Source organism: Triplophysa rosa, linkage group LG4 (genome assembly GCF_024868665.1).
Source record: "Triplophysa rosa linkage group LG4, Trosa_1v2, whole genome shotgun sequence".
NCBI classification, from domain to species: domain Eukaryota; kingdom Metazoa; phylum Chordata; class Actinopteri; order Cypriniformes; family Nemacheilidae; genus Triplophysa; species Triplophysa rosa.
Window position 1 is genome coordinate 26,939,277 of NC_079893.1, and position 23,972 is coordinate 26,963,248.

The window sequence follows — 23,972 nt, forward strand, 5'->3', positions numbered from 1 at the left end:
TGTTTGTTGTAGTAGCAACCGCTATTAAACGACATCTCAACTGTCCAATCAGATTCTACTTTGAAGTTCCTCCCACTAATCTGATTGGCTAGTGGACAGGCGCACGGTACGCAGGAGGCGGGTGGCCTTCCGTAACTTCCTGTGCTGCAGCGTCTGTACCGCTACGCTTCCTCCTGGACGTCTACATTCACACACATCAGCCGGTTTCATAAAAATAACTTCTTCCCGCACATATTACATTCCTTATTTGTTTATTTACCAACGGTGGATTTAGCAGTTCATAATATCTTAAATGGAGACCTCTGGCAACACGAATAAGAAGCAGAAACTAAGCAATGCACCCGAGAGCTGGGTATGTAGACTTTAGCTGCTGCACATTGAGGGATTTTTGGGTTGCTGATGCAAAACACAGTACAGTACAGTAACACACTTTGGATTATGCATTTGTTGATTTTATTTTATTTTTTCATTTAATTTATAATAATGCCTAATTGTAGATTGGGAGGGCTCTGCTGTCATAAATGCATGAAAAAAATGGAATAATTAAATGCAGAAATTAACTGCGTTTCAAAACGTACAGTAGTAAGCTGTCTACCCAGACAGTGTTTTAGGTATCATATGCACGTGCAGTTTGATTATTACTACTATTTCTCTGGATATTAAATAATCTATCTCAGATTGAGATATGAAATAACCAGTTGCTGTCTCTTGATCACTTGCTCTAATTGTATCCGTCTCTCCGGATGTCCTGTCTTGACGGTTACAGATATATGTAGTAAATGTGTTCACTGTTTATTATACAGGGAAAGCAACGAGCTACAAATGTGACCTATCAAGCCCATCATGTGAGCAGAAACAAGCGTGGGCAGGTAGTGGGAACCAGAGGAGGCTTCAGAGGCTGCACTGTGTGGCTTTCAGGTACTTCCTTTATTCTCAAATAAATAAAAAGTCCCGATGGCTAAAACCAACTGACCCCATAGATATAAATCTATCTTCAATATTAGGGATGTAACGATTCACTCAGCTCACGATGCGATGCGAGTCACGATTCTGATCTCACGATGCGATTTATTCACGATTTACTCACGATTTATTTTTACAAAATGAGTTGAAACAAATTAGAAATGAACAACTTCCCTTGCATTATTTCTTAAATGCTTCACGTTTCTTTGTATAATAAAATAATGTTTTATTTCAAATAACAAAACTAAACTGCAATTTTATAACAAATTAATAATAGAAAAAGTATCTTTAATATAAACAAACTAATACTGTCTGAGCTTTTCTTGGATTTTTTTGCATTTAAGAAATATCAGCATGTCCACGTTTAGATTTGCAGTGAAAATAGCGGCCTCTGCTGTTCAAAAAATGTATTGCGATTCAGTTCACACCTCAACCGATTTGAATCGTCACTCATTATAACCGATTTTCAACCGGCTCACGGTGAATCGTTACATCCCTATTCAATATGCACTGCATTAATGCACACTCAGATTGCTATAATTCTCTCCTGTGTTGTCAGGTTTGTCCGGCGCGGGGAAGACGACAGTCAGCATGGCGCTCGAGGAGTACCTGGTGTGTCACGGCATCCCCTGCTACACGCTGGATGGAGATAACATCAGACAAGGCCTCAACAAGAACCTGGGTTTCAGCCCTGAAGACCGCGAGGAGAACATTCGCCGTATCGCCGAGGTGGCCAAACTCTTCGCCGATGCTGGACTCGTGTGTATCGCCAGCTTCATTTCCCCGTACAGCAGGGTGAGGAAAACAACATTGATATATTGATATATTTATTAGGAATAATTGAATTGGGTTTATCATATACTCCTCTTCAGGACCGTCTGAATGCCAGAAAGATCCATGAAGCCGCCGGCCTGCCGTTCTTTGAGGTGTTTGTGGATGCTCCTCTGGACGTGTGCGAGCAGAGAGATGTCAAAGGTCTCTATAAGAGGGCTAGAGCTGGAGAAATCAGAGGTACATCATTAAAAGCCATGTAATGCAATTTTATATATGTAGCATTAATGAGTTATATCGCATTAGTACATCAATTACACTTTGTCTGTTTCCTGGAATGGTGTGGTGTTGCTAACAGCATGCATTTGCTTCTGTTGAGCTATGAAAACTATTTTGATGTCCTCAGGCTTTACAGGAATAGACTCTGAGTATGAGAAGCCAGAGGCTCCAGAACTGGTGCTGAAGACCGATTCATGCAGTGTGAACGAGTGCATCCAACAACTCCTGGATCTCCTGCAGGAAAGGGTACGTTCACTTCACTGACACCAATGCTGATTCATAGCGGTATCTTCTTCAGGGTTCATGATCTAAAGATGCACATTTCACAATACAAGGAGTATTTCTGACCACATTAGGAGTGTACGATATATCGTGGTTTGATATCTTGAAATACATACTTTTTTTACTGATATGATTTCTGTTTGATCCTATTGGTTGAGCTGCCAACAGATGACCTGTATGAATTCACAAAAATAGTTTGAACTGAACACAAGCAGGGCAGAAACAATAATGATAAAATATTTAAAATATATATATTAGGGCTGTCAAACGATTAATCGCGATTAATCGCATCCAGAATAAAAGTTTGTGTTTACACAATATGTGTCCGTGTATTGTGCATATTAATTTTGTATTTATAAATACAAAAACATACACATAAATGTATATATATTTATTTAAATGTTTAGGTGAATTATTTATATTTACCAATAATTTAAATTACATATAAACGTTTATTAATTTTTATATTTTATATGTTTCTTAAATGTATGCATGTATGTGTATGTGTTTATAAACACAAAATTAATATGCACAGTACACAGACATATATTATGTAAACACAAACTTTCGTTCTGGATGCGATTAATCGCGATTAATCGTTTGATAGCCCTAATATATATTTATAAAATAAGTTTCTTTTTTTAGTGACCGATTACAATTTCTTTAACTGGCATATAAAAGGTTCAATTAAACTTTTAATGTTGTCAATTCTATAACAAAAAAAGTATACAACAAAAATATTATATGATAATTCTTAACATTTCGAAAATAAGGCTGTTTTGGTATTTTGGTTCCATTTGTAAATTTTCTTTAAAATATTGTGATGCTTTCATATTGTGAACCCAGTATTATGGATTGAATTGTGTATCGTTACACCCCACTAACCATTATAGTGATGTGCTGTGAATCTGACCGTGTCTCATGCATGTATTTTTGTCCTTACATGTTGTTTAAACAAGCAGATAGATTCTCTTGAAAGGCTACAGTTTCAATTTTTTTTAGGAAACATATTGGGACTGTGGACGTAACTAACTACTGAAGATCTTACTTTTACTGTAGGACATTGTGCCTGTGGATGCGTCCTATGAGGTAAAAGAGCTCTACGTGCCGGAGAACAAACTGGACTTGGCCAAGGCCGACGCAGAGACTCTTCCAGCCGTAGAGATCACAAAGGTAAAGCTAATCCTCATAGGTCACTTCACTTCAGATCATCACAAAGCTTGACCGCTCACCTGTGTGGACACAAAGAGCGTAATGTTACAGATCAGTTTTTAGTCAGTTTGTTTGTATTTTCCTCTGCATATAAAGTTATTCGTTGTGCCATTGAAATGTGCTGAACTTAAAACATTTGAATTTGAAACATAATCTGCATGACGGTAAAACGTCCAGCATTGAATTATAAAGCGTGTTACTGTGCATGTAGGTGGACATGCAGTGGGTCCAGGTGCTCGCCGAAGGCTGGGCCACTCCTCTGAATGGTTTCATGAGAGAGAGAGAGTTCCTTCAGTGTCTTCATTTCAACTGTCTGCTGGATGGTAAGAGCTCACTTATACTTACAGTTACACATGATCAGTAAAGACAGGCTTTGGACAGGAACGGATCACATTGCCAGTTATGTTTTTGTGGACGTAACACTAGAGGGTGATGTTTAACAGTGCAATGTGCTTGTAATATTCTGCTGAGTGAAATACAGTCATTTTTGAAAGCATCTAGACAGCTTTTTTTGAATTACAGACAAAGGTTAAATCAGTTATCCAGTAACCTGTAATGACTGTGTGAAACATTGTTTTGACAATTTATAACAAGTCTTGGAAAGTTGTTGGGACCCATAATGTTACTTATAGAGAATGTGGCAACACTTTCCAACAAAGTTCAGTTCGTTTACTATATTAGTTAGCATGAAGTAAAACTAAACAATTCTTTGTTCTTCATAGTTAACGTTGATTTTTTTCTATTACTAAGTTTCTGTGAACATTTTTGTTTAAGGCACAATAAACTAACATGAACGAACAGTTCATTGTTCAGTTCATATTTGTATTAACTAAAATACACAAAGCTCCGTAATAAATGCTGTCAAAATATATTATTTATTGTTAGTTCATGTTAGCTAAGGCAGTGTTTCTTAAACTGTCTTTGTTGTAAGGCCCCTTTTGCGGCCCCCCAAATAAAACGTATAATCTTAAACGTTTTTTTTAATTTTAGGTACACTTTACATTAAGGTACCCTTTATGAAGCATTTATAAATGTGTTCATTAATGATTAATAAGTAATTTACAAATGCATTATAAAGCAGTTATAACTGCATGAATAAAAATGGGGATTCTAGCGAAATACCTGCCAAATAGTGAGCAGGTATAAGAAAAACAACATAACACCCTACAGTGTCCAGTCTGACAGCCTATATTGCAAACAACATCAAGATAATAATGAATCTGCTTTCGAGTCAAATAAATAATGAATAAATACATTTATTAAGCATTTATAACATGTGAGTTAAAAATGGCTCACTATTTGGCAGGTATTTCATTAGAATCCCTCATTTTATTCATGCAGTTATAACTGCTTCATAATGCATTTGTATTAATCGTGACTTATTAATCGTTAATGAACACCTTTATAAATGCTTTATAAAGGGTACCTTAATGTAAAGTGTTACCGAATTTTAATTTAACCAAAAACTTATTCAGTTATACAAAGCTGGAACATCAATTCTTTTGGTTGGGGTCTTATTTTTTATGTTTGATTGCATAAAATATATGATAAATTTCCATAATTCATAAAATAACACAAAATCTGTGGCTCCCCTGGATCTGGGGGGCCCCGGTCCCCAGTTTGAGAACCACTGAGCTAAGTTGTTAACTATTGTTAACAAATAGAACCTTATTGTGTTCCTGAAAATGTCATTTCAATCATGCACGAGATGTATAGAGGTCTTTACTGTAGCCCATCTGTTGTCCAGCCGAAAGGCCTGCCAGCAACCAAAAGTAAAATGCCCGATTTTTATAGCTGTCGACGTGAATGTCGCTTAAACTAAATGGGTAGTCTACCAATATTTCGACCATACTGTCTGGTATATGTCTGTGAAATGCCTAAATGTAAATCTGGGTAAAGCTCCCGGAAAAAAGCAACTTGACCACAAAATAAATTCAATCAAGCGTATAACACAAAACACTGAGTGAATCTGGAGGGCCTGAAAGTGGAATTTAAATGTAGAATTAGTGGTGGAATTAAAAGACCTCTTATTATTTTAATGGAGACTGAGGTTTTGTTCCTCATATGCTCTCAAAGCAGTTTGGCTTTTTAAAGAACATAACCATTCAAAATAACAAGCCGGTACCTTTTTGATTACAAATACGACAAATGTGCGAAGCGGTTTTCAAAAAGAAATGCGGCCCTGACGTTTATAGAATTGCGTAATTACAGCAATTTCCCACATCAAGCATAGCTTTCCAAAAAAGTGTCAAAATAGTTTTACGGCCTGCTGTGTGTTGTCTTGCCTAGTTTTCTAATTTTATTATGTTCAAGGTATTCACACGCAGTCGCCTATTAGGATGAAAAATGTTTTTTTTTTACTTCAGATGTGGCAGAAATAATGACGTTGTGTTTCATTATACTCAGTTACAGTATTTCACACCTTGTATTATTTTTTTGATCTTTCCAATGAGCCCGATTGGACCATTTTTGGACCCCATCGATCTACGAATCAACTGAGCTGATTTGTATGGGCCCATGTGTGTCGATGCCTGATGCTAGTTTCATTTGAAATGGGATGCTTCATGGCTTTGTCTTATGGAAACCAGCTGCTTTTTCTATGATGTGTGCGTGTGTTTTATCCTCTAAATGGATTTTAAAAGCTTGCCGCTCATATTGCTTTAATCAAGGTGTAGGACCCAATGAATCTGCCAAGCCTCTTACTTTCCTTGAAAACTCACCACTTTCACATTCTCCCCTCAAATAAAGCCCCACGACCAATCTGTCCCATACCCCCCACTCATAGATCCGTAACCGTACCCACGGCTCCCCTCTAGGCCCTTTGAAAAGTTGCCGATTGCTCGGTGCTTTGGTGTGGCTGATGTATTTGGTGTGTGTCTGACCTTTGACCTCCGCTTGTAGGTGGGGTTATTAACCTGTCGGTGCCGGTGGTCCTGCCCGTCTCAAGTGCAGACAAGGAACGTCTGGACGGCAGCACAGCGTTCACGCTGCTCTACAACGGCCGGAGAGTCGCCATCCTTCGCAACCCGGAGTTCTACGAGCATCGCAAGGAAGAGCGTTGTGCCCGGCAGTGGGGTACCACTTGCAAAGATCACCCGTACATTAAGGTGAGGACAAAACAGTTTACAGTTATTAGACAAAAAACTTGAATGACCAATCACAACACAAACGTTCCAATCAGAGCATGTTTAAAATATACCTGTGTTGACCAATGAGATTTAATGGTGGGCGGAGCATTCCAATGTAATGCAACGTTGACTGAGAAAAAATTGCGGTGTAATGTGTGTTGTATTACCTTTTTTCAACTTATGTAAGATGTTGGATAGGATTAACATCTGCCTGTATCGAGTTTTCGCCGTCATCTTCCTTCCTTTCTGACTCACAAACCACCTGGAAAGTCCCGATTCTAAAGGCGCCTTGAATGAGAGCCTTGTTTAGACTACACGCATGTTAATATGAGAGCAGAATCGCAGTGATTCAGCATTAGTCTGGAACTGGGTGAAAATTTTGATGTCTGATGGTTTCTTAATCGCAGCATTTAATGGTGAGCAATATATTTAGGGTCAGAACCTTAAATATTATATTGGTGTGTAACTCATCTCATACCATTCGTACCCCAGACATGAATGAAACTTCGAACTGCTCTCATAGACGTGCTTTATATGTATGCAAGGTATGTCTACTGTAGAAAGCAAACAATATCACGTTTGCACGGGTGAACACCACTCACATTTTCCACAGAGAACGTGCTTTGTAAATGTGTTAAACGGAAACTATTTTCCACGTATTTAATATTTGTGAAGGTGAAGTCAAAGGCAACTTGAAGAACATCTGACCTGATGCATAAATAAGTCCCGGTGTGGTCTGGTTGCCAAGCTTTCCTTGGACCGTCCTCTGACAGTGGACTGAACCATGCTACCCTCTTGGCAGGTCTGTGGAAAAGAAGGTCTCTCTTTCAAGCCCAGGTGTCTCTCTTTCTTTCATTCTCAGGTGTCTTTTTCTCTAACTCCAGTTCTAACAGAACCACTACCGTCAAAGATTTAAACAATAGCAATATTTAAGGTTGGTGGAATGAAACTGTTCTGGGCAGAGCAGGAGTGCAGCAATTATAATATCCCCCACCTGGGGAACCAGAACAGTTATTTAAGCAAAATTATTCATTTCAGATACATGTCTTTCACGATAGTTACTTTATTAAATAAAAACTAGCCAAACTTTGGATTGAGGTAGGCCTGCAAACGTTCTGACGGAAATAAACTTCGCCGGTGTTTTCGTTTTGTCATACTTAGTTAATTATTTAAGTTATTTTCTTGCCTGTTTATTTTATGCTTTGGATTTATATTATTTTAGTTTTTATCCATTGTCCAAAACGCTGCAGGTTCCTGAAAACGTGATCATATGTGAATGCAGGTGCTGTTGTTGATCTTTTCGTTATGCTGCTGTTTGTACGTTAAAATAAATCTGTGAAAAAAATGTTTGTATTTTTAACGTCAACTTTAGCTTTGTCTCATTTCGAAGTCTGCGTTCTCCGGATGTCGCATGCGAAGGCGTATGCGGCGGACAAACGCGACCTCCGGAGGACGCAGCCTTCGAAATGAGACACAGCATGTATTTTTATATAATTCCAATTTAATATTAAAATCGTATCAGTTAACGGTTAATGTTCGGAAAACGTAGGTAAATGAACCGAAATGACCATCCCTATCACTATTGGTTGACACTGATTAGCTGCACCTGATGAGATGAGCTGAGCAAGCTTGACTAACGTGGTCTTCTAGAACTGACGCTATACTCTTGATATGTCTCCTGCTTTATTTTGCTCTCACCTCCAGGTCTCTCTGTCTCTACAGTTGTCTCACTCTCTCTTGTCTGACCCACAGATTGATCTTTTTCAAATCTAGGTCTCTGTCTCACCCTAGATGTCTCACTTTCTTTTTTCTCTCTCACCCCCAGGTCTCTCTCTCTCTCTCTTTTACACCCAGGTCTCTCTCTCACTCTCTCCACTTGTCTCACGCTCTTTCTCTCACCCCCTAGTCTCTGTCGCGTCCCATGTCTCTCTCTCTCTTCCCAGGTGTCTCACTCTATCTTTCTCCCATGTCTCACCATTGATTGATCTCTTTTTCACCTCCAGGTCTCTCTCTCTCTCACACTCCAGATGTTTTGCTCTCTTTTTTTGTTCTCTCCTCCTGGTCACTGTCTCACTTTCTCTACTGTCTCACTCTCTTTCTCTCATCCTCTAGTGTCTGTCCCTGTCTCACCACTGGATCTCTCTCTCTCCCCACTTCTCTCTCTTTACACTTAGGTCTCTCACCCTCTTTCTCCCTCACCCCCCACTTTTTCTTTTCCTCTTTTCTCTCTCATTTCGTCTCCTTCACCCCCGGGTCTCTCTCTCTTTCATACTCTGGTTTCTCACACGCTTGATCTCTTTCACCCCAGGTGTTTCACTTTCTCCTTTCACTCTCATTCCCAGGTCTCTCTCTGTTTCACACCCAGGTCTCAGTCTCTCTCTTTTACCGCCAGATCTCTCTCAATATCCCTGCTTAAGTAATCTCTTTATTCTTTGACCTCCTTCATTTCACACATGTGTTTTAGTTAGATTTCTCGGCTCGCGTTCTGTTCAAACTGTGTTTAGTCAGGTTGCGCTTTCCTCCCCTCCTCTCCCCTGACCTTCCTATTACAGATCTCACAGAGTATATACTGCACAATTGTTTCCATCTGTAAGTACGGCTTGTGGGCTTAGGTGGACTTTAATGGCTCCAGCTCTCCCTAATGGGCGCCAACATGGAGTCTTCGGACTGTGGACTGGCTCTGCCTGTCTCACATCAAAAATAAATCCATCCCCAGTGTTTGTTCAAGTGCAACAGTTAAAGACTACTTTAAGTCAGCCCTTTTTGCTATATATTTCTTCATGAGATTCACAAGAACCAGGGAGAATCAAAGTTTTTGACATGTTGGAATATCGTGTTCGGTAGGGTTGCACGATATTGGGAACAATGATAATCGTGATTATTTTGCTCGAAATTTTATCACAATTAATCCGCGAGTTTAGATTTTTTCATTTTGCGCATATTTATTACACTTTATAGACAATTAATAGATGTTAAAATCGGCTGCTGTTCAACGCCGTAAATTAACCATTTCTGACTATATCATGTTTTGGGCTTGCTAGTAACGCATTAATATTGCGACGATTATTTGTAATTAACCGTGAGAGCCATAAATCGTTATCATGGTTAAAATACGATTACGCATTAATATTGCGACGATTATTTGTAATTAATCGTGAGAGCCATAAATCATTATCATGGTTAAAATACGATTACGCATTAATATTGCGACGATTATTTGTAATTAATCGTGAGAGCCATAAATCGTTATCATGGTTAAAATACGATTACGCATTAATATTGCGACGATTATTTGTAATTAACCGTGAGAGCCATAAATCGTTATCATGGTTAAAATACGATTAATCGTGCAGCTCTCATGTGCACTACATATTACCCGTTTATTTCGACTCTCAGCTGATATAACATTGTAAATTTGATTATGTTGGATGTTAACCAGGCCCAGGAGAATTTATCTACAGTAAATTAAATACATTATCGTTATTTATTTCTGATTGAACAGAGCAGTGATGTTTACTTAACTCCAGCAGCATTTAATTATATTATTATTGATCGAGCGGATTTATTTAATAAATGCGATTCAGTGTCAACACACATAGATCCCCATAAATGATATAAACGGCCGCTACTGTTGCCATACCGTGGCCAAAAACAGACAGCTGCCCATGCATTTAGTCTTCAAATGCAAAAGCAGACCATGAAGCATTTTATTAACATTCAAAGCTGTCAGAGCTTTCCAAGACTGCCTAATATGATCACATACTTTCACATAGAGCTCTTAAGCCACCAGCACTGCTGTCAATTCAATTCAAAAGATGAAAGTCAGAGAGGCCGTGAGACGTTGTTCTCCGCCCAAGCAGCCTCAGGTCTGCTGTGAGCTGCGGTTTTGATACCGTACAGTACTGCTTTTTAACCCCGGCCAAGGCAGCGGCTCAAGCAAAAGCCAGCGAGGACCTCTCGAAAGGCGAACGTTTTAACGTGATGTTATAGATGCACGTCTAGAGGGTTTGGGAGTGAATTTTAGAAATAGTTTTAAGCGAAATAAAGAAGTCCAGTCAAGCACAATGAGTCTGTTATATTTTATATATCTGCTTCAGTTTGTTCAGAGAGTTGTGTAATGCATTCTGATTGGTCACTTTAGATGTCAGTCAGATGGCCATTTCCTGTCTAAGCGGCATATTTTGAGAGCATCAAGGTGCTAAATATGTTATTGAATGGAGATGGCTTTCAGATTTCTTTTATATTCGTCGTGCCTCAAATGGAAAGGAAAGAATGTGCAGACGTGTATGACACTATTATGGGAATCAAATCAGATTGTTGCTATTCCTAAATGTCTGATGGTTATTTCTGTTCTCAGATGGTGATGGAGAGTGGAGACTGGCTGGTAGGAGGAGATCTCCAGGTTCTGGATCGGATCTACTGGAACGACGGGCTAGATAGTTACAGACTCACCCCAACTGAACTCAAGCAAAAGTTTAAAGAGATGAACGCAGGTATGAACTAGTGCTGTGTTTGCGATCATATGATCATAATGTTCTTTGCATAAAACTATTGCTTTACTCGCTTTGAATAATACATGCTTTACCTGTGATGTCGAATTGCTGTTATCATGTAACGTTGCAAAACATGCGATCTTCTCTCGTTTTCAGATGCCGTCTTTGCCTTCCAATTACGGAACCCAGTGCACAACGGCCACGCGCTGCTCATGCAGGACACGCAGCGGCGTCTCATCGAGCGCGGCTACCGCCGGCCCGTGCTGCTGCTGCACCCACTGGGCGGCTGGACCAAAGACGACGACGTGCCACTCGCCTGGCGCATGAAACAGCATGCCGCCGTGCTGGAGGAGGGGCTGCTCGACCCAAACTCCACCATAGTGGCCATCTTCCCCTCGCCAATGATGTACGCCGGGCCCACAGAGGTCAGTGTGAGATTTAAACTGATTTATAATAAGTATATTTCTATATGCCTTTGATGTATAATGTATTTTCATATTCAATTTGGTCGAGTATGTCAAAAATGTGGCAAATTGGCCATGCCATGTTGCATACTTCACATATTGCGTAATACGTGCAGTGTTTTGTAGGAGGAATTTCTAAAGAAGCTGCTCCAAATGTGCTCAGAACGATAATTAAAACAGCATTCGAAGAAAGCCAATGAACTGTCGAATGGAAAGTTAGCGGTGAGGAAATTTGCGCCGGGCGCATTCCTTTGTGAGCTGTTGGTGGTACAATACACTGCCGATTCGTTTCACCTAACTCGTCCCGGGGGCTGGAGGCAAAGCGAGGGTCTCATTTTGTGGGCATCATGCATCTCGGGATTGGCCAATAGGGATCTAAACACATCAGTGGCGTCGCTCTTTGGTCCATAGGTAAGCACAGATCGAAGGCTTTCTTCTGGCGAAAATCGCTGCTGGTGTTCCACGGCTATTTTGACGTCTGCTATTCTTTAATCATGTGGCGAGGGACATTAAAAATTTATTGGTAGCAGACGGACTCCCTAAGACTAAAGCAGCCTGCAGGAAGGAGTCGCTCGCCTCATTGAGTTATGACTCCACACTAGACAATTAGCCGGGCTGGTAGTGATCATGGGTCCAGTTTCAAGATCTGAGAGATGATTTTATTCATCTCAAGACGCATATTGTCAGTTGAATGGTCTCAATGATTATTCTCATATTTAACCCTGAATTTGTGTCATTGATTGACATTGACATCTAAATGATCACTTTACAGATGCGTGCATATTGTTTTTTCTCAAGTATTATCACTATTCTTTCAATTTGGAGCGAGGAAATGAAAAATAGCGAGGCTGAAAAATCCGTTTCTATATTAAATATTTTATGGTGTTATGGTCTTTTTTTCACTTTCATTGTTCCAAAATGAATATACATTTGTTGTTTCGAACAGGTGCAGTGGCACTGCAGGGCCCGGATGGTGGCTGGGGCCAACTTCTACATAGTGGGCCGTGACCCGGCAGGAATGCCTCACCCGGACACGGGTAAAGACCTCTATGAGCCCTCCCACGGAGCCAAAGTCCTCACTATGGCCCCTGGTCTCATTTCTCTGGAGATCGTGCCTTTCAAAGTGGCGGCCTACAATAAAGTCAAGAAGGCTATGGACTTTTATGACCCCAAAAAGTGAGTCTCTTTGGTATTTGTTTCTCTTTTAATATGAACTTTAACCACACTGTTGGTTCGAAATCTTACACGAGCAGATTTCTCTCAAACTTTAGAAAAGTGACAGTGGTGTGGTGTTGACAGATATGGAAATCAACGTTGTATGCGAACGTTTGTTCAAACAGTCTTTTACTGCTCGTCTTGATTGAAACATCCATGTCAGCCGTTTTCGATTCTCAAGCACGATGGCAGGAAATGTTTTGTCATGTGCATTTACCAAATTTTCGAGTTCTTTGAAGTCAAGCAGAAATGGAGATGTGCCAGTGTTCCTCTGGCTGTGTACAAATCCCCCGGAAGATGATTAACGAAAATCATGCCATTTCCCGTCGTCTCGTCTTTCAATTATTAGCGGCCTACGCTATCAAGTTAACAGGCTTCTCAGTCGTCCCTGATGAAGACCATGCAACATAACACACAGTAAATATGACAGACAGAACAACAAAGACTATGTCTTAATGCAAATGTGCATCCAAGCCATGAAGAATTAAAGTGTCAGGTTAACCGACCCATAAAGTGTAAAGATGCTGAGAACTTAACCAGTCAAAATGTACAAGTTGCATCTCAGTTATAGTCCACATTTTGAAGATGCTGACACCCTAGCAACTGCCTAGTGACACCCTAGCAACAAAAAACCCAAAACAACAAAGCCGTGCAATAGTGAGAGAAACAAACCAAAGTGTTTATTTTCTGAATATTTTACTCTCCCAAGCATTCTTTGTGAGACAGGTGAGAAATTGTGAGATACATGTTTTTGCGTTCATTGTATAGAAAAATGCATAGTTAACCGTAATAAAATCTCTGTGTTCTTGAGAAACAAGTTGTAGGGATTTGTAAAGGGGGTGGAAGTAAATAAATGATGACCCAATGTTATTTTGGGGTGAACTAGACCTTAAACAAAATGCCTAGCTGTTTGTCCTCACACTTATTCTCTCATTACAATCCAGTAATGAAAATGTTCATCACCTTGAGACACCTTGAAGTAAAGAATTGTGAAATGTGACAGCGGGGGGAGACGGGGGCAGGGCCTCGCAGCCTCGCACCCCGTCTGAGTTTCAAAGAGTCCCGCTTGGCGCCTTAGTAAATTTATGGCGTTCCGTCTGCTCCTCGAGCAGGGCGTTGGGCCTGGCCAAAATCGAGACAAATATGGATGCTGAGCCTAATTGCCAGCCATTTAAGTGTCTCGAATCAGTCCAAGCTGTTTCTCATTTAAACGTGTATTAACTGTTCTCGGTGGAGTTGGAGTTTATGTGTCCTACCCCTTCACCCCATTGAAGTCACTGCCAGGTGAAATGGTGATAATATTCCGTAAACAAAAGTCGTTTTGTATCCATCCAAATGAAATGACAAGTAGTATGTGGAAGTTACATTTAAACATTTGCTTGTACGTGATTGGTGCATGGATGTTGGTGTGGTGTTGCTAAGGTGTTCTGGATGGACTTGCAAGACTGTTCATCATTTTCAGTTAAAGAAAACTTACAAGTATAGACCTTTTTGCCAAATTTAAAAAGCACAGGTCCAGAAGCACTTCTCTTTCAGTTCTCTTTTAGTCTAACACAACACAAATGTTAGACGAAAACACAACCAATATAAAATGTAGAACTGAAATGTTCAATAAAAAGACTTGCGATTATCCTTTTTTCCCCATCGTGACATATATCCCAGTGAAATGACCTCTGAAATAAATCTAAAAATGTCATTTGAGATTTGAATCTTCAGCCACATGCAGCTGGAGGGGAGGGGCAGAGTCCCTGATAGCCCCGCCCTCGCGCCATGCCTCATGACAGAAAGAGTTTTTTTAAGGTCATGGGCTCATGAATATTTAAAAAGGTGCGTAAATCACTTATAAAAAGCACTATAATATTCCATAAGGAAATTAGAATGAAGGTAAATTAAGTACATTTAGATTTTCTGGTGACTTTAAAAACAAATAAAAAAAACTGAAACAGGAAGTGTTTCTGGACCAGTGTTTACGTCTTGCAAAATGGTTTAGTTGTTTACATCATACTTCAATGCATTGCACTTTCATAAACTAAAAACTGTGCTATAAGTATTGAACTAGTAAACTATCATTATCAGTAAGTTGCGGTACAAACTAGTTTTAATCCTGTTGTTAGAGTTTTACTAGGGTGTTTTATTCCCTAACCCAAGTGAAGTCAGCCCAACCCCAAGCTCCTTTGGCCTTGGATAGGATAGGGTTTAATGCACAGTCAATTCAGTAGTCATTTTTGTGCTATTGATAATATTTCAAATTCAAAAATGCACATATTTACTTTGCCTGACCATTTAGTAGTTCTGGACAGGATGTACAAGCATACAGCAGGCACTCTATTGTGACTAAATGCAAGATTTTTCCTCCCTTACACCATTTTTTGCGTTCCACATTATAAACCCATATAAAGCGTTTGTTCGTGTAGATGCGACGCATAGCTGAAAAACCACCACAAAATAACACTGCCGTTTAACGGTCGTAATTACGACCAGGAATGCGCAGCGCAACGGCGCACATTTATAAACGCATCAAACTCTGCGAATGTAATCTTAACGTCTGCTAATAAACTCTGTTCGCAGGAGCCACTGAGGATTGTATTTAGACTAGCGGTTGAGTTTTATTCATCAGTTGGAGTCTAATTATCTCTGTTTATCAGACATTTCGCAATCTGTTTATTTTCGAGGCATTTGTTTGAATGAAAACGTGAGTTTTGGATGTAATGGCATGGGCCTTTAGTTTACATTTCTGTTTTTTGTGTCTTGAAGTTAAGTCGGTGTATTTACCTCTTCTACCCTCGCACCGTAGAAAACAGCCTTTAAGGCAGTAAGGAATAATGTCGTTTAAGAGCCACTTGAGAGAACATATTTTATCATAGAGGTCTTTCAGAATATAATACGTGGCTCCCTCCGATGGCGCGAACAAAGAGCCAGTGTACAGCACCCGGTTATTTTCTCTGACGCAAGCTCCCAGATCATGTTTCTTTTTATTTTCTTATCACACCGGGCACAACGCTGTCCCTTTTCTCGCCCGTATTAAAATAATCTCTTCTAATTCGACTTCTTGTCGTCTCATTTTACCCAGCCACCAGGACTATGACTTCATCTCAGGAACCCGCATGAGAAGGATGGCTCGCGACGGCCAGAACCCTCCAGAAGGCTTCATGGCGCCCAAGGCCTGGTCTGTTCTCAAGGAGTATTACCAGTCGATGGAGAAGGCCTAAGTGGTTTTGCAGGTGTGTAGACGGGCGGAAACATTTCTGTTACAGTGGGAGAAAAGGGGAGGAGACGATTAAAAAACAAAAAACACAATAATGGATCACTGGGACCACCCAATGGACTGTTTTTGGACGTTACTTGCAAGATGCACATGTCGTTCCTCATAAAATCACTGTCAGGTTCATGGCTCAGAGTCTTACGAGAGCATTTTTATATGGTCTGTTTTAAAGTATGAATAATGCGAGTTAACTTTGTGGAAGGTACCGAGAAAATGAATTCTTTAGTCTCTATTTTTGTCCGTTCAATTTTCTCCCAGTCCTAAAAATGCCTGTTACTATTGGATAATAGTAATTGTAGGATAAAAAGTGATATTTTCAAATTGCTTCACTTGCCTTAATAATGACATTTTGATTGAAATTGCTACATTAATGTTCAGGGTTTAATATACTTATTCTCTTCCTAAAACAATATTTTCAATAGATTTTATAACTTCACGTGGGGGATGTCACAATATAACGGTATTGACAATAATTGTGATGTTATTAAGCGTGATTATCAATATTGTTCCATTTTGTTATCATTTATTCACCCTCGTGTTATTCAAAATCTGTATACTGTATGATTATTTCCTCTTTGAAACGCAAAAGAACATATTTTGAGAAATGTCTCAGTGGTTTCGTGTCCATACAGTGGAAGTCAATGGAGGGCATTGTTGTTTGGTTACCAACATTATACATCATAATATCTTGTTTTGTTCTGCAAAACTGTCATACAGGTTTGGAAAGACATGAGGGTGAGTACATTTTTGGGTAAACTATTCCTTTAAGTGCTACAGTGGTTATAAACTCTCTCTTCCTCCCTACACTGGTATTACGAGTGATATTCATTAAACAAAAACACAAAATAAACAGAATAAATATTGTATTATTTATAAAAAATGCAAAAAACACTGATTGATATAAGGCCCTGTCGTGCAGGTATTGAACCCGGAACATTTCTGTAAGCCCAAATCCATGGCAGAATGTGACTATAAATTATTGTTTGGTTATGTTGAAAACCAGAGGCATTATTTGTCGTATAATATCAACAGAAAAAGTCCAGTATTTTATTCAGTTATCCTAAAATACGCGCTGTGACAACAGAATATCGTTCTACTGTTTTGAAATATGGGCAGTCGTTTCAATAGGGTTGTTGTCTAGAAGGTCAAACAAACATGTAAATTGTACTGAATTCATTGCCGTTTCAATAGTCCGTAACATTTTTATCCAGTGTTTAGATATTATATTGATTGTTTCCTGTTTTTTCATGCTTTGTCTTTGGTATAGGTGACATTTTAGTATTATTTATTTTTTGTAGTTATTGTGGTTAGACTATCATGTAGGTTGTCACAATTTCATATTTATTTTTAACAGTATTGTCCTAACTTCAGTGTCTCTAATAAACCATTCCATCGAAACAGGAAAGAAACGCCTATAAATCACTTTGAATTGAAACTCTTGATCAAAACTCTGTGCACAAAGCACATCAAAGACATGAGAACATCTCCGATTCGCGTCGCAATCTGGATTGTGTTTCTCATAATGTAAGTTTTCCTAGTTCATCCGAATGTGCGCAGCAGCCACGCAGGGTCGACTAACCGTACGTGCTGAAACCCAGCTGGCCTCCAGATGCAGTAGCTCTGCTGTAAACGAGGAACACCTATGGTTAATCCTGACCCTTTTAGGAATACCTCACCTTCTACTTTGATTCTAGCACGGAGATGAAACGTCCCAATGTGCCAGCGGTCATGTTTTTCACCCGTCATGTCTGCCAGATCTTGTTCGATCTCTAGTCGTCGTCGAGTGGGGCTTTCAAAATGAATGAATCGCACTTCAATATGAAGGTGACTTAAGTTTAAAAATGAACATTTGATGGAGTGTAAGATTTTGTTATTTTGTATCTGCTTCAGTGTTGGGTGTAACTAGTTACGAAGTAATTAGTTACTGTAATTTAATTACTTTTCCCTTGAAAAAGTGGAGTAAGGGATTACTCTTATTTTTTCTGTAATTTAATTAGTTACTTTTGATGCAATTAAACTAAATACTTTGTGTAATATAGTATGTGTGTGCAATAGTGGAATTGACATCAAAATTCAAAGTCTAACTTTAAAATCTGTACTTTAATGTATTATTCTCACATTTGTAATACTTTGGTCAGTTAATAAGAGTACTTTATGTAGTTTAATATGATTTATTTGAATGAATTAAAAGAGAGTTTCATGCCTATCCTTGAATCACTAACTAATCAAGGTGGATATAGGGTATAGAAAGTAATAAGTAATAAGTAACTAAATACTTTTTGGAGAGAGTAATTTGTACAGTAATCTAATTACACTATTGAATATGTAATTAGTAACTAGTAATTAATTACTTTTTGAGAGTAACTTACCCAACACTGAATTCTGCTTTAAGTAAAAGATTTAGTCTGAGCTCACCTGATTATTGGCTTCCTAAAAGGTTCCATCTCAGTTGAATAAAAACATTTGTTGGTTGTAAAAGGTAAGAAAGAAACGCTTCTTTTAAGAACCTTTGATTTAAAGGTTCTTTTGGGAACAAAAATCGTTCTTGTACCCTGGCTGTAAATCCTTTACAAATATCTATTTTTAACCCTCTGGTTGTTTTGGGCTAATACTCCACCCTGTCAAAAGAGACCCAAAACCTAAAATCTAACTTTCATTTCAGTAAAATCAATGTGATGTTTTTGTTTAATCATATTTTTCTTTGGAATTTTAATTTGATTCAAATTATATTCCCATTCGTGTCCTATTGCGGTCAGTAGTAACAATGTGGCTTAAGACTTTTTAACCTTTTGGAATAACATCAACATTTTTTTTGTGTCTATTGCCAGTACAATAAAAATCAGTTTTGAATTGCTCTGCTGTAATAATGAATTTCAAAACAGGAATTTTTCGGTCAAAAGTAAGCAAAGACTACCGGAGGGTTGAGAGTGCATGCATAGTAGAGATAAAGGAGATACTGGTGTTAAATCTTAAAGATTACTCCTAAAAAATGATTTATTTAATGACTATTGATTTAATTATTGACTTAAAAAAACAAGTACAGCTGCATTTTGCGTGCAACCCAGGAAGTGACATCATTTGATGGCATGGCAGAAAGTAACTAATCTCATTCAATCTTTTGTTTCTAAACATGTCATACATGTCGTCAGTTTGACGATTTACACCTTTTAAAGAAGTTATGGGAATAAAAGTCACACTAGCTAGCCGCTGGTAATAGTGGATAGTTTAACTTAGTTAACATGTTTAACAAGTAGAAGTTCATGTTTATGTAACAATCGTGTAATAAAATGTTTTTTTTGGATGAGTTGAGTTTTAAGTCTGCTAATGGAATTTGCCTGAAGTATGTCCATTGTAACCGTGCATTTGTAAACGTTTCTGCTGGCCACTATATTCACATGCTCTGAGCAGGATCTTTTAACACAGGCTTTATTAATATCGACATACAGAGAAGCCGCTCTCCGTAGCGCCTGGTTCTTGTCTTTGGCACTCTGAAGTCAGATCCTCGGTCCGTCTGACCTTCTCTCCAGTGTTACAAATGCAAACCACCATAAATGCAACAGGTCATGCGGAAATCATTAAGATCAGATAAAGATGGATTTCGGAAGTGGCTTTGAAAGGTGATCGAGAAGAATTGTTGCGGTTCTGCTGTTAACCGTTGTTGATGGATGGTTTTACCAGGACTTTGGCTTATCTCAAAGGATTGACTCATTATGAGGAATGTCATTATGAGAGTTCATGTACTTTTAATGTAGGCGAAGTGTATATACAGGTGCTATTTCAATTCTACATTTTCTGCTTTTTTACGTGATTGAAGTTTTATACATGTATGATACATTATAACAATTGCTTTTCGTCCCATCCCAGATATCTTCTTGACTGTATCCAATGATTCAAATCATACACTGTCATAGTTCCCAATAAATCATATGCGGTACAAGCTCCGTAACTAATTGGTGTCACCAGTCCATCATGTGACATCATCTACCATACCGGTAGGTTAAACTCTTAGATGAACCCCAGACACATTTTCTCTTTCATTTCCCCTGCATCTGCTTTTACTTCCACTTAAAGCCATCCATGACAAAATCTGCGTCCCATAAAAAGGACAATGTACTGGTACACCTACGTAGACTTAACTCGGTTGCCATATCCCCTGTGGTTTGAGTTAAAGGTATAGTTTACCCAAAAATGAAATTTCTGTCATCATTCATTCGCCCTCATTTCATGTACGAGATATTTTGAGAAATTTCTGAGTAGTTTTGTGGCCATACAATGGGACCCAATGTTGTTCAAATTAGGGATGCACGATAAATTATATGATAACATTATAAATGACCATCTATCGTGCATCCCTAATTTGAACAACATTGGGTCCCATTGTACGGTAATAATAAAATTTAGGCCGATAGCTGATCAATTATGAATCATTTCCTCTGGTTGAACAACTTCAGCTGCATGCTGTGCTCACAGTTAAAATCCAATATCAGTACTGTCTTTCTGTCATGATCATTCACTTACTGCTATTAGCAAAACATTGTTGATGTAGTATGTAGATATTTATGAATGTGTAAATTATAGGAACAAAAGCGTATTGTTTGAATCAGAGTGCTGTCTGAATGCTTTCTGTCTTGAGACCTGGGATCTGGGTTGCTCTGGAAGAACATCTTTAATTTGTTTATTAAATAATCATTATACCATTCCAAAAGTTAAAGAATCTTGAATTAGTGTAAAGTAGGCTTGGTACATGATTTTCAGGTAAGAAAAAAAGAATTTTCAGTCTCAGAAAATGTTATATTAAAATGTAGATACTGTATATCGGCCAGTATATCGGCTTCCAACGTTCAAGAATGATCGGTTATCGGTCAAAATACATATCGGTGCATTTCTAGTTCAAATGTCAAATGTCTTCTGTGTTCCTCAGAAGAAAAAGTCAAACAGGTTTGGAGTGACATGAGGATGAGTAAATGATCAAATGTTTCATTTTTAAGTGTCTTTCTTCGAGACTTCACAAACATTTAGGATCTGCGCTTTAATCTGCTTTGATCCAGTTTGACTACAGATATTAAAATGTGAGATATAGAGCATTACCTCAGATGTGAGGGGTTTGAAATAAAGAGATCACTTGGATAGAAGGATATCATACATCAAATACTACAGCCTGGCATGTTCACATCAAAGAGACGCATCTGTTTCAAGACAGTGTTCTGGTCCCTCAAAGCAGCAATGAGAGGAGTTTGACAGTCAGCCCCTCCTTTCTTCCACATCGTGTCCTCGCTCACCGTCTGAGCGTCTGCACACAATGGCAATGCTCCAACCTTATGCCACCTAGCTGGGCAAGTAAAAGTTTATCCTTTTTTTTTTCAAAAATGTTTTTCCAATTTCATTGTATAGCACCTCTACTTTTAGGAGAGTACAGGCATCTTAGGGCACGTGGAGACTGCATTTATTTATTTATTTATTCATTTGTTTATTAGATATTATTTATTATAATGATCTTGCTTGGTCTATAAACACCATACACTGTGCTGTGTTTTACCTTTCTGTGTTTTTCTTATTTGCTCCTGTAAAGCTGCTTTGGAACAATGCACATTGTGAAAAGCGCTATATAAATAAAATTGAATTGAATTGAATTGAATTATAGTAACATTATTTTCAACAGGAAAGTTGCATTGAGTCTCTGATTTAAAGCTGTCAACCCTCCCCAATGCCTTCTGACCACAGTTCGTCCACAATGCGAGCGAATGACGAAGGTAGCGCTGATGCTATCTTCTGATTTATGCTTTCAAACTTGTAACGGTGAATTAATAAGTCATTGGAATGCACCGAGCAGCCAGCGTATTCAAATGCAATGGCTCGTGTTGCGCCGTGTCCTGCGTCAGAGCTTCATGAATGACTCCTGATACGATACTGTGAACATTTTATCTCTTCTTCCTCAATCAGTCCACAGAGATGTTATCTGCAAGCAGAAGGGTGGCGAGCGCTAATCTCTGTTTATTTGTTCGTCACTAGCGGTTACAGACCACCCTTGAGGTGGACACCTGACCTTTCAAATTAAACACATGTGCGAGACGGGCAAACAAACGGTGTTTCATTGTTGACCGAAACGCACGCTAGACTTGGCTAGCGAGTTTTGCTAACTACTTTTGATTGGAAAGAGCACTACCTAATCTAAACATGACATTTTTGCTTTAGCTGCCTGTTTGAACTCGGCTGTGGTCGATTCGAAATTTGTACAAGGGTTGTTTAAACTAGCTTACAATATAGCGGCGTATGCGCAATAGGGCTGCATAATTAATCGAAGCGATCAAAATTTCGCAAATGTGCATACCGCAAAGATTCGCTACGAATGGGAAACAATCCAAGTTAATTATATAATTTTTTGTTCATAAATATATTTTCATATACAGTAGTTAAAACTTATTTTACAACTTGAAATCATTATCGCACTGCATATTGCATATCGCATTATTTAGCAAGTTATCGCATTTTTTTTCAATACCGTGCAGCCCCGATGTTCAATATCTCATTTTGAGCTAAAGAGATTTCTCACGGCATTCGGTCGTAAATAAACACATCTTGATGATATACGACCACACTGGCGTTCGCATTCAAATTGTAGATGCTATCACTGCGGAATGCAAACAGAGCGAGAACTTTGTGAGGTCATAAACAATGTGCTCACCCTGTAGCCCCTGGCGTTTATTTGTACCCTCTCCTAAATCCCCTTTCCTTCGAGATGTAACAGATAACTGCGGCCTTACGAAGTGGCCCGTTCACATAATTAATAACTGATAAAGGAAACAGAAGCGTGTACTTACATCTGCTTGGCCCCTTGCCACGTGTTTTACTAGTAACGCATAGCGCTTGTGTTTCAGCCAGTTCTTGCTGGCTGAGCACCTGGTTGGCAATCTCGATTTCCCATATATCATCTACTCTGGAGCTATTCGATGCCGCGATTGTATTTGTCTTGGACATTGTTCTAGCTTTGATCATGAGCAGCTGTAATTATTTGGCCCTGTAGTTTCCACAGGAGACAGTCAGTGGAACGCGAGAAGCCGAGTGTGTGTGCGCGCGAACACAATCGCCAAATAGACCGGGCACAGTGAAGGACTTAAACAGAGGATAAATAGGCCAATTAAATGCCTCCTTTATGGTTCTCATCAACAATACGCACGGCTGGTATTGTGCAACACTCTTGAAGTTTTGTGAATGAAGACGGATGCATAAATGAGTCAGTTGAAATTGAAGCAGGGACCCCTCCCCTCTCCGATCTTTCATCTTCAAGTCCCGAAACAAAAATAAACACGTGCATTAAACCTGAGAGGTGAATGAGAGGGAATTGTTCATTTATAGATTCCGGAAAACAGGAGCAATCGGGGAAGAAAACAAGGGCGATTCATTAAACTCTGTAAACCGCACATTTGTCTCCCCCCCACCACAACCCTACTATTGTAAGCAACAAACAATGGAGTCTTTTGTACACAATTTATTTTGTCTCTATACTGAACATACTGTCTGTGACCTTTTGAATGGCATTGTAAATCCACATCCACTTGCATAGCTTTGAAAAATCGCCAACTTTAAAAAAAAATGGTTTCATTATAATTAATAATAAAAATGTTCTAATAAACAATCACATTTTCACTCACCATTATTATACTGTATATATGTTTTATTTTAATTCATATTAAAAATAATTATTAGGACATATAGTGCCAGTGCGCTCATGGTGACCTGGGTTCGATTCCTGTCTCTGCTGTCTTTTGCCGGTCCAGCTCCCCTGTCTCTGCCCTCCACTTTCCTGTCAACTCTCCACTTTCATATACCATTAAAAGCATGAAAAAGCCCCTAAAAATATATAACTTAATCAGTTTTAATTCTAATAAACAATCACATTTTCCCT

At 38.8% G+C, this 23,972-nt stretch overlaps 1 protein-coding gene across 1 annotated transcript; it reads left to right on the plus strand.

Moving 5' to 3' along the window:
- The first annotated feature begins 142 nt into the window (after positions 1-142).
- Positions 143-22,047, plus strand: papss1 (3'-phosphoadenosine 5'-phosphosulfate synthase 1). Its single transcript, XM_057332610.1, has 12 exons — positions 143-352; positions 804-918; positions 1,523-1,758; positions 1,836-1,974; positions 2,141-2,259; positions 3,355-3,468; positions 3,719-3,830; positions 6,409-6,614; positions 10,993-11,128; positions 11,285-11,553; positions 12,539-12,768; positions 15,878-22,047. Exons 1-12 carry the CDS (start codon positions 293-295, stop codon positions 16,014-16,016), a joined length of 1,875 nt encoding a protein of 624 aa, XP_057188593.1. The 5' UTR covers positions 143-292; the 3' UTR covers positions 16,017-22,047.
- The last annotated feature ends 1,925 nt before the right edge of the window (positions 22,048-23,972 follow it).